The 26,114-nt window shown below is 46.3% G+C and overlaps 1 protein-coding gene across 4 annotated transcripts in view; it reads left to right on the top strand.

Annotated features, from left to right (window-relative positions):
- Positions 1 to 14: 14 nt before the first annotated feature.
- The window catches only part of stard3nl (STARD3 N-terminal like), a 168,212-nt gene continuing 142,112 nt past the window's right edge, over positions 15 to 26,114 (top strand). For 3 of the 4 annotated variants that reach the window (XM_070889299.1, XM_070889308.1, XM_070889289.1), the window contains exons 1-7: positions 15 to 127; positions 15,320 to 15,596; positions 20,003 to 20,080; positions 20,171 to 20,248; positions 20,899 to 20,952; positions 21,063 to 21,183; positions 21,560 to 21,658. In XM_070889299.1, coding sequence (XP_070745400.1) covers positions 15,372 to 15,596; positions 20,003 to 20,080; positions 20,171 to 20,248; positions 20,899 to 20,952; positions 21,063 to 21,183; positions 21,560 to 21,658 — 655 coding nt within the window. In that variant the 5' untranslated portion in view covers positions 15 to 127; positions 15,320 to 15,371. The remainder of the gene's footprint in view (positions 128 to 15,319; positions 15,597 to 20,002; positions 20,081 to 20,170; positions 20,249 to 20,898; positions 20,953 to 21,062; positions 21,184 to 21,559; positions 21,659 to 26,114) is intronic. The other variant, XM_070889318.1, reaches the window with a different exon arrangement.

Genomic DNA, 26,114 nt, shown 5'->3' with positions numbered 1-26,114 from the left:
CGGTGGGCGGGGCTCCGGTCTGAGGGCGGGGCAAGCTCAGGTGACGTGTGTGGCCTCGCCCCGCCCCCAAACTTTTCCCCGAAGCAGCGAGGCGGCGGCGCCGGTTCCACCGCGGCCTGATCCTGAGGTAAGGGCGGGGGTCCGTGTTGGGCGCTACTGGCCGGCTGTTGGTGACCGTTTCCCGGTGTCAGTCCGCGGGGGCGGGATTGCCATTGAGGCCCGTTGCACTCTCACTGGATCGGGCCGCCCGTTATCAGCCGGGCCTCGGGGTGCGGCGTGGAGGGTCGCGGTCTCCCGGGCCCCGGTGCGGGCTGTGGACTCCGGGCTGGGAGTTTGGATCATTTGTCTCGGGCTTTATGCCGGGGGCTAGAGTTTGGGATCGGGGCGCCGCTCTGTTTCTCTATTGCTGGTTGGAGAATTGAAGAAATGAAGCAGTGACGGGAATATAATTATCGGATCCTCCGCTTCCTGAAAGCCGCAGACCACAATCCCGACCTTGTCTGATCGCTGGGCGGCTTCAGTCCGTGCCTGTTGGTGGTGAGAACAGACTGTAACCTGGGCAGCCTCACTCACTGCGGCACAATTGGGGCACCCACAGTGTGGGCAGCCTCACTCACTGGGGCACCCACAGTGTGGGCAGCCTCACTCACTGGGGCACCCACAGTGTGGGCAGCCTCACTCACTGGGGCACCCACAGTGTGGGCAGCCTCACTCACTGGGGCACCCACAGTGTGGGCAGCCTCACTCACTGGGGCACCCACAGTGTGGGCAGCCTCACTCACTGGGGCATCCACAGTGTGGGCAGCCTCACTCACTGGGGCACTCACACTCACTGGGGCAGCCACACTCTCACACTTACACTCACTGACTCACTCACACTCACTCATACTGGCACGCACCCACTCTCACTGGCGCGCACCCACTCACACACCTAATTCTGACAGTCTCTCAGTACAGATGTATTAAGGTTTTGTGGAGTTTATAAATTGATCACGCTGATGTACTGTATTTTCGTATGACGGAAAAGCTTATAATGGGATGTCTAGTTTGGCTATCCATTCGATGGCCTCCTGAGTTGCCAAGTGGAGAAATGAGGTGCCTCCCGCAACAGGCTGGTTGATGTGATGTGTTCCCTGGTTTTGGACTCATGGCCACAGTTGCACTTCATAGAAACATAGAAAATAGGTGCAGGAGTAGGCCATTCGGCTCGTTGAGCCTGCACCACCATTCAATAAGATCATGGCTGATCCTGCACCTCAGTACCCCTTTCCCACTTTCTCTCCATACCCCTTGATGTCTTTAGCCGTAAGGGCCATATCTAACTCCCTCTTGAATATATCCAATGAACTGGCATCAACAACTCTCTACGGCAGGGAATTCCACAGGTCAACAACTCTCTACGGCAGGGAATTCCACAGGTTAACAACTCTGAGTGAAGAAGTTTCTCCTCATCTCAGTCCTAAATGGCCTACCCCTTATCTTAAGACTGTGTCCCCTGGTTCTGGACTTCCCCAACTTCGGGAACATTCTTCCTGCATCTGACCTGTCCCGTCCCGTCAGAATCTTATATGTTTCTATGAGATCCCCTCTCATTCATCTAAACTCCAGTGTATAAAGGTCCAGTCGATCCAGTCTCTCCTCATATGTCAGTCCAGCCATCCCTGGAATCAGTCTGGTGAACCTTCGCTGCACTCCCTCAATAGCAAGAACGTCCTTCCTCAGATTAGGAGACCAAAACTGAACATAATATTCCAGGTGAGGCCTCACCAAGGCCCTATACAATTCGGGTTCCTCATCTACCAGTTGTGGAGCAGGTGGCCATATCATCCATGCCCTTTGCAGATTCGGTTAAGTGCTGTTCACTGTCTTTGAGGGAGATCGAAGCCAGAGTCCTCTGCTGTTGAGTCAATGAGGTGTTGGTTCTTTGTTACATGCATTCCTCGATTCCCTCCATCTGGATAGTGGGTCGGTACCAACTGCATGAGTATTGGCTGTTGTTTCTCAGAATGGCTGGTGTGATTTTTAGAGCTTCCGTGGTGGGTTTTTCAAGACTTTGTGAATGGGAAGTTTGATGTTGCTCACGATTTTTTCCATCTCACTGAGCACAGTGGTGTCACATTGACTGGCAGCTGGGGCAATGTGGGACAGCATCAGGAGCCACTCAGTTGGAGTGGACTTACCGTCCCTGGCATCGGCCTCATGTTGATGTTTAGCTGCACGTTTACGATCTTTGTCTGGCGGCTGCAGGACCATGAGGCAGTGCAGTATTCTGCAGCAGAGTAGACTAAGGCCACTGATGTGGTGCCAAATGTTGTGGCTGTGTTTCCCCCATGACATTCCGGCGAGTTTCTGGACCAGGTTCACCATAGATTTTTTACTTTATGGTCAGTGTGAGTGAGACGAGGCCGATAGGCGAGAGTTTTATTTTGGGTGGGGTTCATGGGTAAGTCACTTCCGCAGAATGAAACATGAGTTCTTTCCCGCGGCACTGTTGTTCAGATGGACACCAACGCAACTGTAGAATGCTGCTGTGGAACCTTGATTGAGCTCTCCTTGACATTTCTGTGCATGTATTTTGACAGTTGTGATAGGCAGCTTTATTTTAGTTTCTGCAGGTTATCCCACACCTTGGAACAGGATTATAAATGGGCATCATAGACAAAATGGAAATGTGCTTTTGCTTAATCTCTATAATTCATATGTGTCCTGCCTAGGGCAGTGCCTAACTTAAGTCTCGCACACAAGATTATTGATCCACTCACAAGGGAAGAGGAGCTGAGTTGGTTTCTTGTTATTGTCTTCACGTTTTTTACCCTTTATAATTGCCCCTCAGACCCAAGTATTCCCCCTGCACTACTGGGCGTCAATCCGGAATTCTCCGGTCATTCGTCGGGGCAGTCTGGAGTGGGGCTCAGACACAACTCTCCGACTCGGGGAACACTAGCCCCGAGCCAGTGGTCATTCCCTCTGGATACGAATCTCCCTATTAGGTGTTAGCTCAGTATTTAGAGACCAGACACTTGACTCCACTCACCAGGGCTGTCTGTGTAATAACATGTTTAAATTAGTTACAAGTGGACAGTACATAAGTATATTGTGTCTTTTGATTTAAATTTGTCGAGCTGGCTGTTTGCTGTTCGTCGATGGAGAGTAAGTTGTATATTACTCCCCCTCAGTGAAGGAGTTTCACTACAGTTTGTCTTGTTCGAGATGTATAGGAGATTTGACCCATTCCCTTTAATTTGGTGAATGCACAAGTATTTTTTGGTGATGATTTCCAACCCTCGCCCTCCTTTTACTGAAGGTGAGTCAGGCAGTGCCCATTCTTTCAGAGCTCTGGGGCTAGAACCTCCACTATTTTTTGCATGCTTAAAGCCCACTTAATGCCCATTTTACCACTGAAATGATGTATAATGCCCATATAGCGCCCATTTTGGCACAAAATGGAAACTGGAGGGAATTTTTCAGAAACTTATCGCCGAGCATTATTTTCCCCATGTGCTTAACGGCGATAAAAAATATTACCGCCTGCCCACTTTTTTTGGGCGGAATCAGCAGAATGGGCGAATTCAACGCCCATAATATCGCCCAGCGTAACTTTCCACACGGATTTAATGCCGAGATTCGATATTAACGCCTGCCCACTTTTTTTTGACGTAAAAAGCATATTTACTGAAACCAGCGGCCATGAGATCGGCCAGCGTCAATTTCACCACCTTGCGCACACATTGCCCACAATATTGCTCGTCCAAAAAAAACACCCACATAAAGTGGAACTAACCACAGTGTTATGGACGCCATGTTCTAGATCACATGTCACGTCCTTTAAAAGGCTGCTGTGCTTCAACCTCGGCAGAGTTCGGATGTACTCTGCAGGTTGTTGGCGTTGATGTGAACATCTCTTTAAAAACATCTTGACCATACTGTGACCAGTTGGAATTGAAGAGGTGTCATCGTCGGGACATTCCTTGTTTGTGACCAATCGGTGGAAAACAGAGAGCTACTGCAATGGGGCCTGTCCTTTCTCACCCTCTCTTGGTGACCAAATACATGCTGCAGACTCGACATCACTGAAGGAACGCTCCACTACATTATGTGCCCAATATAAGACGTGAAAGACAGATGAAGAGGACCAGACGTTACACTCCCCGCAAGTACAAGGAGAAGCATTCTTTCTTCGACTTGCCCGACACCACCTGCCTTCGGAGACTGCGCTTCCATGAAGAGGTTATCACTGAGGTATGCCAGTTGATAAGGGCAGATCTGCAGCCTGCCAGCACCATGCACTGTCCGTCGAGGTTAAAGTCACCGCGGCACTGTCGTTCTACGCCTCGGGTTCTTTTCAGGCCACAGCTGCCGATATTTGCGGACTTTCTCAGCATGCCACACATCGCTGCATTAGACAGGTCACTGACGCCCTGTACGCACGCAGAAGGGACCCTATGACCAGGGAGGCACAGAGTGAGAGGGCTCTAGGATTCTAGAGAATTGCAAACTTCCCCAAGGTGCAGGGAGCAATAGACTGTACGCACATTGTGATGCGGGCACCTTTTCAGGATGCTGAGGTTTTCAGGAACCACAAGGGATTCCACTCCCTGAATGTCCAACTGGTTGTCGACCACCAGCAAATTATATTGGCAGTGAATGCTCAATTTCTGGGCAGCATCCATCCTGCATGAGAGCACTGTATCTGACTTGTTTAACAATGGGCCACAAGGGTCAATGCTGGATGCTTGGTGACAAAGGATATGGCCTTGCCACCTGGCTGATGACCACCCCTGCGTGACACCCACACCGGGGCTGAGAGGCGATACAACGAGAGCCACAGAGCAACTCGCAATATTGTGGAGAAAACCATTGGAGTGCTGAAGCAGTGCTTTAGATGCCTGGACCACTCGGGAGGCGAGCTCCAATACCACCCTGAGCAGGTAGTGCTGTGGTGCTGTGCTCCATGCTGTACAACTTGGCTATCAGGAGGGGACAAGAATTGCCTGATGAGTCTGACAGTCCACCTCACCAGAGAGAGGACGAGGAGGCGGACACTGACGTCGGCCCAGACAATCAGGCTGACGCTGAAACCATGTCTCCGTCCCCCTGTAGACCACATGAAAGGGCCCATGGTGGCATGATAGCTGCACGAGCCTTGCGTCAGGAGCTCATCAATGATTGCTTTGCCTGAAAGAATGTTGGTGTTATTTACAAGGCTGGGTGTGCAGGTTATACATCAGTGGTGGGCATCACCTTGGTGACAATTAAAGTTGAAGTTGTTTGAAGTTACCCTTTGATGTAAAGGGATCGTCAGCGTGTAATGGTGCAGCTATCTGAGCCAATGCGCTACAAGGTTTTGTTAAGCAAAAAACATTTAAACCGAACATTAGTCTGAAATCATCAGTATTTCTGTACAAACCAATCCTTTACTCCTCCCTCCCCCCTGGCTCCACTTCTCCTCCCCACCTCTACCCCTTCCCCTCCTGACTCCAAGCCGCCTGGCCGAGGAGGTCCTCAGGAGAGGCTTCATTTGGGGGAGGTGGGGGGGGGGGTGACGGCCGAGGCACTGCTTGGACAGATACGGAAGAGGACGGTCCCGAGGTGGGAACATGCTCCCAAGCCAGAAGCAAGATGTTGCTGCTGGCTTTCGTGTCGTTGGCAATGGGGTGTAGCGCTCGGAGACCTCTGCCACCAGTGTTCCTGGCTACCAGCTCCAGAGCCTTCTCTATCCCTTCCATGTTATATCTTATTTGTTGGACAAAAACTCGTGCCAACTATGTTCTTGGTGCTTAGTAGGCTTTTTGCTGCTGGTGAATCTCCGTCGTGTCTCCCACAACAGCCAGACAAGCACACACCACAGCCACACATGCTTTTCAGTCCCTCTGAGCTCCCTCTCTGTTGTCGTCTTCTGCGCATATCATGAAGACCCTTGACTTCCTGAATCGAGCGTTGCCATGCCGTTGCTAAGTACGGCCACACTTTACGGCAGAAGGTCAAAAAGATTTAATGCTACCGCCCATTTGATACCACTCGTAAGGTATCAAAAAGATAAACTAGGTGTTTTGAGAATGGGCGAGAAGCCGGTGATCTGAAAACCCTTTTTTAACGCCCATGCCGGAAATAACGCCGATTTTGGGACGAGAAGCACAGAAGTGGAGTTTCTAGCTCAACATGTTTAATTCTCTATTCTCTTCACCTCAGTGGAATTTTTAATGTGGCGATTTGATTGCAGCTCAAGATGCTGGATTAATGCAGGATGTATTGATCTTTCTGCTGCCCGGTTACATATCGGGAAATTTTACATTTAAAACTGGTAAATATGTCGAGCAGAAGTGGTTTCTGGAGTCCAATATTTGCATAAAGTGTTTCTATTACTGGCAGTTTGAGGATTCGATCTCATGACTCAAAGTTAAGACGCCTGTAGTTCAATTAACCAAACATATTACCCAACAGATTAATCTGTAGCTCCAGTTGATTTGTAAGAAGAGAAAAAACATCTAAATTACAAATTATATTTAAATGCTTTTCAGTGAGATTTTTCATAATTATGCCTTTATTGTAACATTTGGCCATTGTGGAGAATTGCTGGCCCACAGTTGGGAACAGGTGGAATTCTATAACGGGGAGTGCAAGTGATGACCAACACCACAAACATTCCCCAGCTTTAACGACATTAACCAGTCAAATTGAGATGGGGGATTGTCAGAGTTTGGGTGTGCTGGATTTTATAAAGGCCGTGTTATTGAGCATTTGCTTCTCGTCTGCTGTGCCCTGTGGGTCGACTCACTTCTGTTAGTATAGCTTTAGTTCTTTACCTTCCATCATACCTAACAAAGTATTGGCTGTGGCTCAGTGGGTAGCACTCTCGCCTGAGTCAGAAGGTTGTGGGTTCAAGTCCCACTCCAGAGACTTAATCCAGGCTATCACTTCAGAGCAGTATTGAGAGAGCACTGCACTGTCAAAGGGGCAGTACTGAGGGAGCACTGCACTGTCGGAGTTGCCGTCTTTCAGATGAGACATTAAACCAAGGCTCAGTCTGCACTCTCGGGTACATGTAAAGGATCCCACGGTCACTATTGAAGAAGTGTAGGAGAGTTCTCCCTGGTGTCCTGGCCAATATTTATCACAACCAACATCACTAAAAACAGATTATCTGGTCATTATCTCATCACTGAATCGGCACCGTGGCTGGATTGGCTATTTTCTTTTATCACATTCAGAAATTATTATTTTTTTATCTACCTTTTTCCTTTTCTGCATTCTGACCTATGTCTTGAAATAGGACAAGTGAAACACAAGTTTCAGTGCTGTCTATGTATCTAGTCAGGATTTTAAGCAATCTTTTGCTTCATGTGAACTGTTTTGATGCTGATAAATGCAATAAAACAGCAGGTGCAGGAAATCTAAAACAAAAATAGGAAATGCTGCAAACACTCGGCAGGTCATGCAGCGTCTGTGGAGAGAGAAACAGAGTTAATGTTTGAATGAGGACCCTTTATCAAAATTGTGTCTACACCTGAAGCATCAGCTCCCTGTCCTCTGCACATATGCTGCTTGACCCACTTGTTTCATGGTAAATGTACCTTGTCTAATGCTGACACAGTTGGGCTCACATTCCTCTTTAGCACTAGAGTGCAGAGCAGAGCGTGAGTCCGTAACCTTCAACTCATCCAAAACTCTTCTGCCTGTGTCCAAACTTGCACCAAGTCCCATATAAGAGCATAAGAAATAGGAGCAGGAGTAGGGCATACGGCCCCTCGAGCCTACTCCGGCATTCAATAAGTGCTAATGAGTACAAGAATAGAAGGATAGAGAGGATGAACACGTGGCTGGAAAATTGGGGTAGGATGGAGGGCTTTAAATTCTTGAGGCATTGGGACCACTTCTGGGGGAGATGGGACCTGTACAAATCGGACGGGTTGCACCTCAACAGCGCCAGGGCCAATATCCTCGTGGGGTGTTTTGCTAGTGCTGTTGGGGAGAGTTTAAACTAACTTGGCAGGGGGATGGGAACCTGAGAACGAATTGAAAAGGGAAGGAAGTAAAGCAGGAGTTGGATAGCAAGAATCTAGAAAGCGAATCTGTAAGACAGAGGAAACAGGGCTTAGTATGTAGTAAGCAAGGAGGTCATCCTGTGCTGAATGGTATATACTTTAATACAAGGAGTATAGCAAATAAGGCGGATGAGCTAAGAGCACAGGTAGACACTTGGGAGTATGACATTATAGCCATTACAGAAACATGGCTGAAAGAGGGGCAGGTTTGGCAGATGACAGATTAATATTCCTGGCTACAGGATTTTTAGACACGATGGGAGGGGGGAGGGGGGGGGGGGTTTGCGGTGCTAATTAAAGAAACTATTACAGCGGTGAGGAGGGATGATATGTTAGAGGGATCATTAACTGAGGCCATATGGGTCGAATTGAAAAATGAAAAAGGGGTGATCACACTGCTGGGAGTGTATTATAAACCCCCAAACAGTGGGAAGGAGATAGAGGAGCAAATATATAGGCAAATTGCTGTGAAGTCTAAAAACCATAGGATAATAATAGGGGATTTTAACTATCCAAATATTGATTGGGACAAATTTAGTATGAAGGGTATAGAAGGTGCGGAAATCTTGAAATGCATTCAAGAGAACTTTTTTAGTCAGTATGTAGCAAGCTCAACACGTGAGGGGGGGGGCGGTCTTGGATTTAGTTTTGGGGAATGAAGCTGGGCAGGTTGAAGGGGTATTAATTGGGGGAGCATTTGGGTGCCAGTGATCATAGTTCAGTTAGATTCAAGTTGGTTATGGATAAGGACAAGGATAGACCTGGAATAAATGTTCCAAATTGGGGAAAAGCTAATTTTGCTAAGTTAAGGAGTAATTTGGTCATAGTGGACTGGAAAAAGCTACTTGTGGGTAAATCGGTATCAGAACAGTGGAAGACATTTAAGGAGGAGATCCGAAAGGTTCAGGCCAAACATGTGCCCTTAAAGAAAAAAGCTGGGAAAAATAATTCTCCAGCCCCTTGGTTATCTAGGGACTTACAGGGGAGGATTAAGAAAAAAAGGGACGCTTATGTCACATATCAACGGCTAAATACTTTAGAGGAATATAGAAAGATAAGAGATAAAATTAAAAAGGATATTAGGAATGCTAAGAGAGAGCACGAGAAATTCTTAGCCAGTAAAATTAAGGAAAACCCTAAGATGTTCTATTAATATATTAAGAGTAAGAGAGTAACTAAGGAAAGGATAGAGCCTATTAGAGACCATGAGGATAATCTTTGTGAGGAGGCAGAAGACGTTGGTAGGGTTGTTAACAAATACTTTGCATCTGTTTTCACAAAGGAAAGAGGTAATGCAGATACTGCTAGAGGAGAGTGTAATATTCTGGATGAAATAAATATAGTGAGAGAAAGTATTAAGGGGTTTAGCAGCTTTGAAAGTAGATAAGTCCCAAGGCCCGGATGAAATGCATCCCAGATTGTTGAGCGAAGTTAAAGAGGAAATAGCAGAGGCCTTGACCATCATTTTCCAGTCCTCTTTGGATATGGGCAAGTTGCCGGAGGATTGGAGGACTGCTAATGTAGTACCCTTGTTTAAGAAGGAAAAAAGGGATAGGCAGAGTAATTACAGGCCTGTCAGCCTAACGTCTGGTGGGAAAATTATTGGAAAAAATCCTGAAAGACAGGATAAATCTGCATTTGGATAGGCAAGGATTAATTAGGGACAGTCAGCACGAATTTGTTAAGGGAAGATTGTGTCTGACTAACCTGATTGAGTTTTTTGAGGAGGTAACCAAGAGAGTCGATGAGGGTAGTGCCTACGATGTAGTATATACGGACTTTAGCAAGGCTTTTGATAAGGTCCCGCATGGTAGACTGGTCATGAAGGTTAACACCCATGGGATCCAGGGCAAAGTGTCAAGTTGGATCCAAAATTGGCTTGGAGGTAGGAAGCAAAGGATAATGATGGATGTTTTTGTGACTGGAAGGATGTTTCCAGTGGGATTCCGCGGAGTACTGGGTCCCTTGCTTTTTGTGGTATATATCAATGATTTAGATTTGAATATAGGAAGTATGATTAAGAAGTTTGCAGCCAACACTAAAATTGGCTGTTTGGTTGATAATGAAGAGAAAAGTCATCGGCTGCAGGAGGATATCAATCCACTGGTCAGGTGGGCAGAGCAGTGGAAAATGGAATTTAATTCAGAGCAGTGTGAGGTGATGCACTTTGGGAGGGCTAGTAAGGAAAGGTTATACACATTAAGCGGTAGGCCACTTAATAGTGTAGATGAACAAAAGGACCTTGGAGTGCTTGTCCACAGATCCCTGAAAGTAGCAGGCTTGGTGGCTAAGGTGGTTAAGAAGGCATGCGGGATGCTTGCCTTTATTGGCCAAGGCATAGAATATAAGAGCAGGGAGGTTATGCTTAAATTGTATAATACTTTGGTTAGGCCACAGCTGGAATACTGCGTGCAGTTCTGGTCACCGTATTATAGGAAGGATGTGATTGCACTAGAGAGGGTGCAGTGGAGATTTACTAGGATGCTGCCTGGAATGGAGAATCTTGGCTATGAGGACAGATTAGATAGGCTGGGTTTGTTCTCATTGGAACAGAGGAGGTTGAGAGGAGACCTCATCGAGGTGTACAAAATATTGAGGGGTCTGGACATAGTGGATAGTAAGGGTCTATTTCCATTGGTGGAGGGGGCTATTATGAGGGGGCAAAGTTTTAAGGTGATTGGTGGAAGGTTTAGAGGGGATTTGACGGGAGGGGGCTTTTTTTACGCAGAGGGTTGTGGGAATCTGGAACTCGCTGCCTGGAAGAGTGGTGGATGCAGAAACCCTCACCACTTTTAAGAGATGGTTGGATGGGCACTTAGTGCCGTAACCTGCAGGGTTGCGGACCTAGAACTGGTAATTGGGATTAGACTAGATGATCTTTTGTTGGTCGGCGCAGATATAATGGTAAGTACTGCAGGGAATAGAATACGGCCAGGGTGATCTCCTGGACTAGTTTCGATGGGTCGGAGAGGAATTTTCCCAGATTTTTTTCTCCCTAAATTGACCTGGGTGTTTATCTGGTTTTTGCCTCTCCCAGGAGCTCACATGGCTCCAGTTGGGGTGGAGTGTAGATGTTTTTAGTATAAGTGGTGTTGGGCTGGGTACTCTTTGACTTTCCGTTATTGTTCATGGGTTTGTATGTAACCTTTAGGGCTGCTGATGAAGGGCCGTGCGGCTCTTTGTCGGCCGGCGCAGACATGATGGGCTGAAATGGCCTCCTTCTGCACTGTAAATTTCTATGTTTCTATGTTTCTAAGATCATGGCTGATCTGATGTTGGCCTCAATTCACTTTCCTGCCTGTTCACCATAACCCTTGACTCCCCTATAGTTCAAAAATCTGTCTATCTCAGCCTTGAATATGTTCAATGACTCAGCTTCCACAGCTCTCCGGGGTAGAGAATTCCAAAGATTCACGACACTCAGAGAAGAAATTCCTCCTCATCTCTGTCTTAAATGGGTGACCCCTTATTGTGAAACTCTGCCCCCTAGTTCTAGATTCCCCTACAAGTGGGAACATCCTCTCAGCATCTACCCTGTCAAGCCTCCTCAGAATTTTGTACGTTTCAATAAGATCACTCATTCTTTTAAACTCCAATGAATACAGGCCCAATCTGTTCAACCTTTCCTCATAAGATAACCCCTTCATCCCAGGAATCAACCTAGTGAACCTTCTCTGAACTGCCTCCAATGCAAGTATCTCCCTCCATAAATAAGGAGACCAAAACTGTACACAGGTACTCCAGGTGTGGTCTCACGAACGCTCTGTACAGTTGTAGTAGGATTTCCCTACTTATATATGGTGGAATTCTGCATTAGGATGGAGAATGAAACAGTTAATTCAGAGACCATGGTCCAGAACTTAAAGAAGGGTAACTTTGAAGGTATGAGGCATGAATTGGCTAAGATAGATTGGCTAATGATACTTAAGGGGTTGACTGTGGATGGGCAATGGCAGACATTTAGAGACCGCATGGATGAATTACAACAATTGTACATTCCTGTCTGGCGTAAAAATAAAAAAGGGAAGGTGGCTCAACCGTGGCTATCTAGGGAAATCAGGGATAGTATTAAAGCCAAGGAAATGGCATACAAATTGGCCAGAAATAGCAGCGAACCTGGGGACTGGGAGAAATTTAGAACTCAGCAGAGGAGGACAAAGGGTTTGATTAGGGCAGGGAAAATGGAGTACGAGAAGAAGCTTGCAGGGAACATTAAGGCGGATTGCAAAAGTTTCTATAGGTATGTAAAGAGAAAAAGGTTAGTAAAGACAAACGTAGGTCCCCTGCAGTCAGAATCAGGGGAAGTCATAACGGGGAACAAAGAAATGGCAGACCAATTGAACAAGTACTTTGGTTCAGTATTCACTAAGGAGGACACAAACAACCTTCCGGATATAAAAGTGGTCAGAGGGTCTATTAAGGAGGAGGAACTGAGGGAAATCTTTATTAGTCGGGAAATTGTGTTGGGGAAATTGATGGGATTGAAGGCCGATAAATCCCCAGGGCCTGATGGACTGCATCCCAGAGTACTTAAGGAGGTGGCCTTGGAAATAGCGGATGCATTGACAGTCATTTTCCAACATTCCATTGACTCTGGATCAGTTCCTATGGAGTGGAGGGTAGCCAATGTAACCCCACTTTTTAAAAAAGGAGGGAGAGAGAAAGCAGGGAATTATAGACCGGTCAGCCTGACCTCCGTAGTGGGTAAAATGATGGAATCAATTATTAAGGATGTCATAGCAGCGCATTTGGAAAATGGTGACATGATAGGTCCAAGTCAGCATGGATTTGTGAAAGGGAGATCATGCTTGACAAATCTTCTGGAATTTTTTGAGGATGTTTCCAATAAAGTGGACAAAGGAGTACCAGTTGATGTGGTATATTTGGACTTTCAGAAGGCTTTCGACAAGGTCCCACACAGGAGATTAATGTGCAAAGTTAAAGCACATGGGATTGGGGGTAGTGTGCTGACGTGGATTGAGAACTGGTTGTCAGACAGGAAGCAAAGAGTAGGAGTAAATGGGTACTTTTCGGAATGGCAGGCAGTGACTAGTGGGGTACCGCAGGGTTCTGTGCTGGGGCCCCAGCTGTTTACATTGTACATTAATGATTTAGACGAGGGGATTAAATGTAGTATCTCCAAATCTGCGGATGACACTAAGTTGGATGGCAGTGTGAGCTGCGAGGAGGATGCTATGAGGCTACAGAGTGACTTGGATAGGTTAGGTGAGTGGGCAAATGCGTGGCAGATGAAGTATAATGTGGATAAATGTGAGGTTATCCACTTTGGTGGTAAAAACAGAGAGACAGACTATTATCTGAATGGTGATAGATTAGGAAAAGGGAAGGTGCAACGAGACCTGGGTGCCATGGTACATCAGTCATTGAAGGTTGGCATGCAGGTACAGCAGGCGGTTAAGAAAGCAAATGGCATGTTGGCCTTCATAGCGAGGGGATTTGAGTACAGGGGCAGGGAGGTGTTGCTACAGTTGTACAGGGCCTTGGTGAGGCCACACCTGGAGTATTGTGTACAGTTTTGGTCTCCTAACTTGAGGAAGGGCATTCTTGCTATTGAGGGAGTGCAGCGAAGATTCACCAGACTGATTCCCGGGATGGTGGGACTGACCTATCAAGAAAGACTGGATCAACTGGGCTTGTATTCACTGGAGTTCAGAAGAGTGAGAGGGGACCTCATAGAAACGTTTAAAATTCTGACGGGTTTGGACAGGTTGGATGCAGGAAGAATGTTCCCAATGTTGGGGAAGTCCAGAACCAGGGGTCACAGTCTAAGGATAAGGGGTAAGCCATTTAGGACCGAGATAAGGAGAAACTTCTTCACCCAGAGAGTGGTGAACCTGTGGAATTCTCTACCACAGAAAGTAGTTGAGGCCAATTCACTAAATATATTCAAAAGGGAGTTAGATGAAGTCCTTACTACTCGGGGGATCAAGGGGTATGGCAGAAAGCAGGAAGTGGGTACTGAAGTTTCATGTTCAGCCATGAACTCATTGAATGGCGGTGCAGGCTAGAAGGGCTGAATGGCCTGCTCCTGCACCTATTTTCTATGTTTCTATGTTTCTATACACCATCCCCCTTGCATTAAAGGCCAACATTCCATTTGCCTTCCAAATTACTTGCTTTACCTGCATGCTAACATTTTGTGTTTCATGTACGAGGACACCCAGATCCCTCTGTGCCGCAGCATTCTGTAGTCTCCATTCAAATAATATTTTGCTTTTCTATTCATCCTACCAATGTGGATAACCTCACATTTTCCCACATTATACTTCATCTGCCAAATTTTTGCCCACTCACTTAACCTATCGAAATCCCTTTGCAGACTCTTTGTGTCATTCTCACAAATTGTTTTCCCACCTATCTTTATATCGTCAGCAAATTTGACTACAATACATTTGGTCCCATCATCCAAGTCATTAATATAGATTGTAAATAGTTGAGGCCCCAGCACTGATTCCTGTGGCACCCCACTTGTTACAGTTTGCCAGCCTGAAAATGATCCATTTATCCCGTCTGTCTGTTTTCTGTTGGATAGCCAATCCTCTATCCATGCTAATATATTGCCCCCAACACCATGAGTTCTTGTCTTGTGTAATATCCTTTTATGTGGCACCTTATCATATGCCTTTTGGAAATCCAAATACGCTACATCTACTATTTCCCCTTTATCCACCATGCTCGTTACATCCTCAAAGAACTCTAATAAATTTGTCAAACAGATTTCCCTTTCATAAAACCATTTGACTCTGCTTTATTGTATTATGGTTTTCTAAATGTCCTGCTACTACTTCCTTAATCACCTCCCGTTGCTTGCTGACCTACATTGGTTCCCGGACCGGCAACACCTCAGTTTGAAAATTCTCATCCTTGTTCTCAAATCCCTCCATGTCCTCGCCCTTCCCTATCTCTGTAATCTCCTCCAGCCCTACAACCGCCCAAGGTCTCTGTGTTCCTCCAGGCTGGCCTCTTGCTACAGAGTCAAAAGCTTCCATTGAGCACTGACCCTCTGGGGACACAATGCTGTATTGAGTGGAGCACATGTGGGGGAATGCAGTGTGGAGGGCCGCTCCCCTAATGCCCTGCCTGTTTGCCCCATACAATGTTCTGTGCCCAGCACTTCCCACCAATCAACTGCTGACTTTTGGCTTCATTCAGGGCAGAGCAAAATTTATTTGAGGAAAGCGGGCCATGTTGTTAATGTTTTAGCTCTTTTCTGCTGCACTCCTTTTCTGAACTCTCCTTTTTCTGTTTTTGTACAGCAACTTGTGGTGATGCTGGAGCTGTTGCTGATTTGTGGCAAACCCGTGCAGGATGAGCAGATTGCCGACTGACCAGGGGAATGCTGGAGTCAATCGTTTCAGTCCCAGCGCTTCCCTCAGCACTGCGCCTTCAATCAACACTTCCCACCTAGCCGCTAGGTTAGAGTCCTACAAATCCAGCAATAAAAAAACAATTTCTGATGTCAGGAGGACTTTCTGTTTATTTGTTACCTTTGACCTTTTATTTGTCAGTTTGCTGTGGATCATAGAATTAAATGTAAGTATTAAACTCTCTCACTGTAGTTTGTCCATTTCTCTCCACGGTCTCTAAATTGTCAGACTGCTTGTCTGACATCCAGTTCTAGATGAGCAGAAATTTGAATATTGGAAAGACCAAAGCTATTGTTTTCGGCCCCCACCACAAACTCTGTTCATCAGCCACTGACTCCATTCCTCTCCCCAACTTATGTCTGAGGCTGAACCAGACTGATCACAACCTTGGTGTCATATTTGATCTTGAAATGCCTTTCGACCACATTTCTGCCTATTTCCATCTCTGTAACATTGCCCATCTCCACCCTTCCCTCAGCTGAAACCCTCATCCATGCCTTTGTTAACCTCTAGACTTGACTATTCCAAAACACTCCTGGCTGGCCTCCTACATTCTACCCTACATAAACTAGAGGTGATTGAAAACTCGGCTACCCGTGTCCTAACTCGCACCAAGTCCTGCTCATCCATCACTCCTGTGCTCGCTGACCTATATTGGCTTCCATTTAAGCAATGCCTCGATTTCAAAATTCTCATCCTTATTTTCAAATCCTTCCAACGCCTTGTCCCTCCCTATCTCTGTAATCTCCTCCAGCTCCACAACTCCCCTGAGATGTCTGTACTCCTCTAATTCTGCCCTCTTGAGCATCTCTGATTATAATCGCTCAACCATTGGTGGCTGTACTTCTGTTGCCTAGGCCCTAAGCTCTGGAACTTCCTGCCTAAACCTCTCTGCCTCTCTACCTCTCTCTCCTCTTTCAAGGCGCTCCTTAAAACATACCTTTTTGACCAAGCTTTTGGTCACCTGTGTTAACTTCTACTTGTACAGCTTGGTGTCAGTTTTTTAATCTCATGATATTCCTATGAAACGCCTTGGGTCATTTCACTACGTTAAAGACGATATATAAATACAGTTTGTGTATATCCCTGTCGATGCTGCAAATGTCTTGTCTTGTCGCTGGTGATACTGTGCGGTACAGGAATGGGTGGGAGTAGAGAGGCCAGGTATCACCGGGAATGGGCAGGATGAGAGGACAGGATATCACCAGGAATGGATGGGAGTAGAGAGGACAGGGTATCACCAGGAATGGGCAGAGAGAGGTATCAGGGTCTCACAGAGAATGGTCGGAAAGAGGGGACAGGGTGTCACCAGGAATGGGCAGGGTGAAGGGACAGGTTCTCACCAGGAATGGGTGGGAGACTGAACAGGGTCTTAATGGGAATGGTCGAAGAGAGGGGGCAGGGTCTAACAGGGAATAGGTGGGCAGTAGAGGGGACAGGGTGTCATCAGGAATGGTCAGAGAGAGGGGCCATGGTGTCATCAGGAATGGTCGGAGAGAGGGGGCAGGGTGTCACCGGGAATGGGGTCGGAGGGAGGGGCAGTGTCTCACAGGGAATGGTCGGAGAGAGAGGACAGGGTCACACCGGGAATGGTCGGAGAGAGGGGCCAGGGTCTTATGGAAGAGTTGGAGAGGGGGGACAGGGTGCCCCTGCGAATTGTCAGCGTGTGGGAACAGGGTGTCACCGGGAATGGTCGGAGAGCTGGTCAATATCACATTACTGTTTGTGGGATCTTGCTGTGCGCATGTTTGCTGCTGCGCTTCCTTCATTACAACAGTGACTACATTTCAAAAGTACTTCATTGGCTGTAAAGCACTTTGAGACATCCTGAGGTCGTGAAAGGCAAGTTGTTTCTTTTCTCTTGTAAAATCAGCCCTTGAATGGCGTGCTTGGTTGTGGACGTGAGATCACTTGATGAACCTCAACTGAGTTTTATGGGGCTCAATTTTCCTCCGTGATTTGCACCGTGTTTTCGGAGCAGGCTGCTCTTTTTGGCCTAAGTTTGAAAAACCACAGTTTCCCCAATCAATTTGCACCAGCGCAACTCAGTTACGATTTTTTTAGGTCAGTTTTTTTTTCAGCCAAAGGGAGCGTAACCAACCACATACGCCGATTCTGGCCATTGGGAAGTTTGGCCAGCTGAGGGTTACTCCAGTTGTGCTTAGGCCAGCGTATGTGGCCTCTGCAGGAAAACCTTCTGGAGAGTTAAGGAAAGCGGCGCAGCAGATGCCCGGACACGCTGAAAGAATTGAAAAACACATAGCAGCAACTTACCTCCAACCCCGCCTGAAGGCTGTCCGGTCCCATTCTCGGTCCCCGATTCACACGCACAGTCCAGAGAGAGAGAGAGAGAGAGAGAGAAAAAAATATCCGGGGACCGAGAATGGGACCGGACCGGGAGAATAGGGACCAAGAATGGGACCGGACCGGCAAGCCCTTTGGGTGGGGTTGGAGGTAAATTACTGCTATGTTTTTTTTCAATTATTTTAATGTGTTGGGAGCTGGCTGTATGCTTCACTTTGCAGCCTCAGCTCGCATTGTGTCCCTGGTTACCATGGCAGCCCGATCTTTTTGACGCAGATCAAGGCTCCACCCCCAAAACTAAAGGTCGGGTTACGCCATGCCAAAATGAAGAAATCCAACGGGGAAAACTTAGAATATTTTTTTGGGGGCGTACTTAGGCCCCAAGACATCGGGCGTAACTCTTCAAGTACGCCAAAACAATGCTTAGGGGAAAATTGAGCCCATGGCGTTGCTCCAATAATTCTTTATACTGAACCACCCATCCAATGAGGATAATTGGTTCCTTTTTGGAAACCACAGGGCAAGACTTTTATTTTCAGTGTTTAAAAATAGCTTTTTATTGGGATTCTGTGACACCCCCTCCCTGGCCTCGTGCGACTCTTTTTTTTCTCTCTCCCTCTCCCTCTCTCTCTCTCGCTCTCTCTCTCTCTCTCACACCTCTCGTGCAGTTGGTGGTAAATCATTAACTTTGCAAGTTTGGCTGGCACTTTTGCTCTTGGCAGGGGCAGGGTTTAATGGACTAGCTGTGCGTAAAGTGTATTGCTGGTCTGTACCTTGAAGTCTCTTTTACAGTTGTTTCTAACTTTCCCCATAACTGACAATTCTGGTAAGCCACAATAATCTTCACCTCCATTCCCTTCAGGGCAGCACAACATCCTTCCATTGGTTAGATGACCAGAACGCACGTAGTCCTTTTCACCACTACTCTAACCACTATCTTGGACAGAAGTCAGAGCACCCTGTAGTGTGAATTTTGCCCCTCTGCTAATACAACCCAGTATCCTGTTTGCCTTTTTTTTAAACTGCAATTACAATTGTGCTGATGGTTTAATAGTTTTATCTGCCGTACCATCTCACCACCTCACATACATTAAGGTACAATAAAACTGTCCAGGTAATTCTTTATATTGACCTCTAGTCGAAATTGTCCTGCCTAACTGAGATACTGCTGTACATCTGGGTTTATCTTAAAAACAGTCCTTTATTGTATGTCCAACACCTTCTGAAAGGCACCATCTGGACAAGCACTCACTCACCCGGATTCCACGCAGCACCTATATCAAAGATTAGCAAGAGTCACTTTTCCTTCCACTTCCAGCCGAGAGCCAATTTTCAATGTGTTGATTCTCACCCTATAGCCACCGCCAGCCCATCATTTCTCCCATGCCACTGCCCTGCCGCCCTTGTGTTTACCCCAGAAAGAGCTGTCCACATATTGTACCCACTACCATTATCTCTTCACGCTGTGTACTGCACAGTGAGGCAGTGTAGACTAATGGGTCCAGGGAGACCGCACATCGAACATGTGGATGGAAATGTTGTCATGACGGTCCTGTCCTGTGATCCCTTATTCCTGTTTATTTAAGGCACCAGGATTTGCAGAATTGAAACCGATTCGTTTGACCTTAAATAAAACTGAAAAGTAATGAGTTACTGACATTCACTCTCACTCGGGATGACCGCAGCTGATTTTTGGGGCCTTGAATCATGTAATTATCTTTCAATTAGTATAACGTGATGTTTATAGAATCCTGGAATTTTACAGCATAGTAGAATGTCATTCGGCCCATCACGCCTGTGCTGGCTCTCTGAAAGAGTTCTACACACTGACCCCGTTCCCTGCTCTTTCCCATACTCCTTTAAATTTTCCTTTTTCAAAATATTAATCCACTAAATGCAGATTGACCTGGAGCCACGATAAATCTTTGCTGCAGGATGTTTATTGTGGAGTTAATAGTGCCAGAGTCTCTCGCTGTATTCCAGTATCAAAAATTAAACTCCGGCTTTAGCACTAGCTGCCAGCAATCCCATGGCAAATCTGATAGCAGCAGTGTGTTAGAATCCCACATATTGAACGCAAAGTCATTTTATTAGAATAACTTAATAAATTAGGATATTTTGAAGTGTTTCATTAAAGATTTCTCTGTGTATCTGATCCACCATTAAAATCCAAATAAATACTGGCTGATATCTGTTTGCGTATTTCACGTCTGGTTTCAATAACCACTGTTGGCAATATGATCCCACTTGTGTCTTTTTATTTTCTAGGTCGATGGTGGTATAATTCATAGTTTAACAAATGAAGTACTTCACTATGACTTCCACAATTCTTACTTTGATATATTTGTGAGTGGATTTTCTCATTTTCCTTAACACTTGTTTAATGCAGCATTCTAAACTCTCAAGCTTTTATCTAATCCTCTTTGTCCTTCCCAGTTACTGGCGGTGTTCCGATTCTTTATGCTGATTTTTGCCTATGCCCTGTGTAGGTTACACCACTGGTGGGTGATCGCGGTGAGTGATGTGATATTATTCTTGCCTCTTGTGTTAAGACGGTGAACATCTATTAAATGTGGGCCAGAGTCTCAACTGTCTGTTCTCAAATCCCCGCCTCAAGCTAGGCAAGAGGTTTATTTTTAAAGTTGTGTATATTTGAATTTCTATGATCTGGGCTATTGATGCAGGGGAATGAAGCATTTAACCCTCTTGGTGCTAATGCCCACATCGAGCCCATAAGAGGAACATGCAGAGTAAAGCTCCCTGCACTCTGCCCAATAGTGTGCTCTGACTGCACTCTTTGAAAGGTACTCCCTACTGCATCAGGTGATTGTGCACTTTGCACCCAGATAGACTCTGACTTAAATAAATAACAATCTGATGTATGTAAAAGTTAATTTTTTCCTTCAAATGTTGTTTCCCTGTCTCATGCACTCCTGAACACTGTGATGGGTGGCGGCCCATGTCGAGTCGGGACAAGGTGATGCGTGTCGTTATGCCTTTCACCGAAAACACGCTTCTGATCAAATGAATAATTTGGTTAAAGTTCGATAGTTTTTATGAGTTGTAATAAGCCCGACTTTATATGTGGTTAGATTAATCCAAACATCAATTACTGAATGTTCCCCTGCAGTGACTATAAATGCCTCTTCTCTTCACTGTTCCAGATTACAACAGCTGTCACCAGTGCCTTTCTAATTGCAAAAGTCATTATTTCCAAGGTATGTAGTGACCCTGACCATGCAACTAAACTGAATGAAAGATTTATACTGAGATTGTCTTTCATTGCTAGCTTTCTTTAAGTTGTTCAACACACCTTGTTTTACTCTAGCTCCTGGTCGAAGGTACGGCCTTTGCCTATTTACTGCCAATCATCTCCTTCATACTGGCCTGGATCGAAACCTGGTTTCTGGATTTTAAGGTGTTGCCACAAGAGGCAAAGGATGAAAACAGTAAGTAACATTACTGTTCCTTTGTGCTGTCTATCCCACTGGTACTGCTGTCAAATTAAGTTGCAGGCGGAGCAGATGATCGTGCAGGTAAAGGATGATTTGTAACACTGACTTTTATACTGCCTCTTTCAATGAAGCCAATCTAACCCTTGTTTTATCCACAAGCTCTTCCATTTCCATTCTACTATTGCTGTAACACTTTATTTAAAATCAGTAACAAACTGGTTTACAAATTCGGATGGTGTGGTATGTGCCGGGTCAGTAGACCAAGGTACAACTTCTAGATTGTTACTTTAGGGATGTAAAATGTAATAAATCACGTGTGCATTTTGTTCTGCCAGTGTCCCTAATATTAATGCCATTCTTCCTGTTCCAGGTGTCTTTGCAGCATCTGATGTATCAGAGCATGCACCACTCATCCTTCCTGGCCCCCTCTCTGATGGCCAGTTTTATTCTCCTCCTGAATCTGTTGTGGGTAAGTACCGTAGGAGATGATGAAAATTGTGGGGCAGCTTTAACGTGTGTAGTCACATAGTGCCGCCATTGATCAAATTTGTTGATGTTGTGCATGTTTGGCCGTTAATTTCCCACAACTTTGTGTTCATCGATGTGCAATGTGCAAATCACATTAAGAATATTGATTAATTCCCACCCAAATATCCCATTGATATTTCCGGTGCAAACCTCAATGAATGGGCCATTCCCCAAGGTATCCCTATAGAGCAGGAGATCTGTGAGGTATTGGCGAGGAGCCAGTGGGTGCAGCAACAACCAACACCCATGGCACCTGCCAGAAGCGCTCAGCAGAGACTGAGTGGATACGTTCTCCTACTCTTCCCCAAGCACCCGTCCCATTATCAGTGGTCCTTACATCTTCCCAGTGCCAAAATAAATCACTCTCCCCAGAATTTGTACTGTCATCCTAATCATCTATCAGCCAACTCGCTCCTCTTCACTGCACAGGTCATTCTCACACGCGGTAACCCGTGCTGCTGTTACTATACAAATGTGAACGTCTGTGAATGTAGTGCCTGCTTCCACAGTGCATCCCCTTCCTAACCAGCTTTGTTAAGCTGTACTACCAATGATGTCCTTTCTCTTAGTGAGAGCCACTCGCTCATCTCCTGAGACCTGCCTCCTCCCGCCGCCCCCCCCCCCCCCCCCCGTAGTCTTCATCACTGACAAGCTCAACCAGGGAACATTGTCTTAGGATAAGGGGTAGGCCATTTAGGACTGAGATGAAGAGAAACTTCTTCACTCAGAGAGTTGTTAACCTGTGGAATTCCCTGCCGCAGAGAGTTGTTGATGCCAGTTCACTGGATATATTCAAGAGGGAGTTAGATATGGCCCTTACGGTTAAGGGGATCAAGGGGTATGGAGAGAAAGCAGGAAAGGGGTACTGAAGGAATTATCAGCCATGATCTTATTGAATGGCGGTGCAGGCTCGAAGGGCCGAATGGCCTACTCCTGCACCTATTTTCGATGTTTCTATGACCACTTCATTTTATCCCTCTGCACTCACATTCTCCTAACCTCCTTCCATCTGCTTCTGAATCCACACTTTCGGGGGGGCACGAGGGGTGGGGGCAGAGAAGCTTCTCCCCGGGTCACTGACAACGGCCATTTCAAACTCCCGAATGCCTAGCCTTTGGCCTTCCATTTGATCTGCTCAACAACTCCCTCACCTCTACCTTTTAAGGTCCCCAGTAAAACCTTCACTCAGCCATGATTTAATTGAATTGCAGAGCAGGCTTGAGGGGCTGATTGGCCGCCTGTTCTTGTGTACTCGTTTCTCCAAGCCCAAGGGACGCAGCCTTGGGCGTATCTGGTACAAAACTAGATTAGCCATCCTTCACCACACCTGGCTGGACCACAGCAAGCATGATTGGGCCTCACTCTCCTCTATCAAAACCACCCACTACTCCATAATCATCCAGGAGTGTGAAGATAACCCCTGGTTTCTTTCCTGCACCATCAATCTCCTTAAAGCCCTCTCCCCTTGACCCCTCTTCGCCAACAAGTGCGAGGACGGACTTTTTTCTTTCCAAGATGGAGACTGTTGTGTATGGAGAAAGAGTCAGACTGAACACTGTGAGCTCAAGTAAAGTGTGACTGTAGTCTTTTATTGCAAGTCTCCAGACCTGTGAAGCCTCCTTAAATACCTGTAAGGGACTCCAGGGGATAAGCCTTCTGGTGGCTGTACAGAGTAAATACAAGTATACATATATAACAACACTGCCCCCCCCCCCCCCACCCCGCCAAAGTCAATTGTATAACTATTTACAATGTGAGTCAATCTGGGGCCCTTCTTGCCCTGGTTGATCGTCTCTGTGTGAAAGCTGGTGTTCGAAACATAGAAAATAGGTGGAGTAGGCCATGCACCACCATTCAATAAGATCATGGCTGATCATTCCCTCAGTACCCCTTTCATGCTTTCTCTCCGTACCCCTTGATCCCTTTAGCCGCAAGAATCATATCTAACTTCCTCTTGAATATTTCCACTGAACTGGCATCAACAACTCTCTGCGGTAGGGAATTCCACAGGTTAACAACTCTCTGAGTGAAGAAGTTTCTCCTCATCTCAGGATAAGGGGTAGGCCATTTAGGACTAAGATTGTGTCCCCTGGTTCTGGACTTCCCCAACATCGGGAACATTTTTTCCGCAGCTAACCTGTCCAGTCCCGTCAGAATCTTATATGTTTCTATGAGATCCACTCTCATCTTTCTAAACTCCAGTGTATAAAGGCCCAGTTGATCCAGTCTCTCCTCATATGTCAATCCAGCCATCCCGGGAATCAGTCTGGTGAACCTTCGCTGCACTCCCTCAATAGCAAGAACGTCCTTCCTCAGATTAGGAGACCAAAACTGAACACAATATTCCAGGTGAGGCCTTACCAAGGGCCTGTACAACTGCAATATGACCTCCCTGCTCGTATACTCAAATCCCCTAGCTATGAAGGGGATTTGCCTCCTTCACCGCCTGCTGTACCTGCATACCAACTTTCAATGACTGATGAACCATGACACCCAGGTCTCGTTGCACCTCCCCTTTTCCAAATCTGCCATTCAGATAATATTCTGCCTTCGTGTTTTTGCCCCCAAATTGGATAACCTCATTTATCCACATTATACTGCATCTGCCATGCATTTGCCCACTCACCTAATCTATCCAGGTCACCCTGCAGCCTCTTAACGTCCTTCTCACAGCTCACACCGCCACCCAGCTTAGTGTCATCTGCAAACTTGGAGATATTACACTCAATTCCTTCATCTAAATCATTAATGTATATTGTAAATAGCTGGGGTCCCAGCACTGAGCCCTGTGGCACCCCACTGGTCACTGCCTGCCATTCTGAAAAGGACCCGTTTATCCCGACTCTCTGCTTCCTGTCTGCCAACCAGTTCTCTATCCACGTCAGTACATTACCTCCTAATACCATGTGCTTTGATTTTGCACACGAATCTCTTGTGTGGGACCTTGTCGAAAGCCTTTTGAAAGTCCAAATACACCATATGCACTGGTTCTCCCTTGTCCATTCTACTAGTTGCATCTTCAAAAAATTCCAGGAGATTTGTCGAGCATGATTTCCCTTTCATAAATCCATGCTGACTTGGACCGATCCAGTCACTGCTTTCCAAATGCGCTGCTATTTCATCTTTAATAATTGATTCCAACATTTTCCCCACCACTGATGTCAGACTAACCGGTCTATAATTACCCGTTTTCTCTCTCCCTCCTTTTTTAAAAAGTGGTGTTACATTAGCTACCCTCCAGTCCATAGGAACTGATCCAGAGTCTATCGACTGTTGGAAAATGATCACCAATGCATCCACTATTTCTAGGGCCACTTCCTTAAATACTCTGGGATGCAGACTATCAGGCCCCGGGGATTTATTGGCCTTCAATCCCATCAATTTCCCTAACACAATTTCCCCCTAATAAGGATGACCTTCAGTTCCTCCTTCTCACTAGACCCTCGGTCCCCTAGTACTTCCGGAAGGTTATTTGTGTCTTCCTTCATGAAGACAGAACCAAAGTATTTGTTCAACTGGTCTGCCATTTCTTTGTTCCCCATTATAAATTCACCTGAATTAGACTGCAAAGGACCCTATGTTTGTCTTCACTCGGGACCTATGTTTGTCTTCACTCGGGACCTATGTTTGTCTTCACTCGGGACCTATGTTTGTCTTCACTCGGGACCTATGTTTGTCTTCACTCGGGACCTATGTTTGTCTTCACTCGGGACCTACGTTCGTCTTCACAATGTTGTTGAATCATTTGTTGGGCCCTCGCTGGGCTTCTGTGCAGCTGGCCCTGCTGGGCTACTGTGGATGATGGGTTCTGCTTCTTGGTCAACTGTGGTGCTGGTTGCCACTGGTGTGTATGTTGGGGGATTAAAAAAAGGTCCGGTCCAAGGTGGGTTGCTCAGTATAGTCCATGAATCTGAGTTTGATTTGGTCCAAGTGTTTCCAGTGAATGAGTTCATTTGAAAGTTTGACCCGAAACACCCTGCTCCCCTCTTTAGCCACGACGATGCCAGGAAACCACTTGGGACCTTGTCCATAATTTAATACAAATACAGGATCATTGATTTCAATCTCGCGTGACACATTTGTGCTATCATGGTATGCACTTTGTTGAAGCCGCCTGCTCTCTACCTGTTCATGTAGATCAGGGTGAACAAACGAGATCCTTGTCTTAAGTGCTCTTTTCATGAGCGGTTCAGCAGGTGGGATCCCAGTGAGTGAGTGGGGTCTCGTGCGGTAGCTAAGCAGTACTCGGAATAGGCGAGTCTGCAGTAAGCCTTCACTTACCCTCTTCAAGCCTTGCTTGATGGTTTGCACTGCTCTCTCTGCCTGACCATTGGACGCTGGTTTAAACGGGGCAGATGTGACATGTTTGATCCCGTTGCGGGTCATGAATTCTTTGA

This window comes from Pristiophorus japonicus, chromosome 1 (genome assembly GCF_044704955.1).
Source record: "Pristiophorus japonicus isolate sPriJap1 chromosome 1, sPriJap1.hap1, whole genome shotgun sequence".
Lineage (NCBI taxonomy): Eukaryota > Metazoa > Chordata > Chondrichthyes > Pristiophoridae > Pristiophorus > Pristiophorus japonicus.
This window is presented reverse-complemented; position numbering and strand designations above follow the sequence as displayed.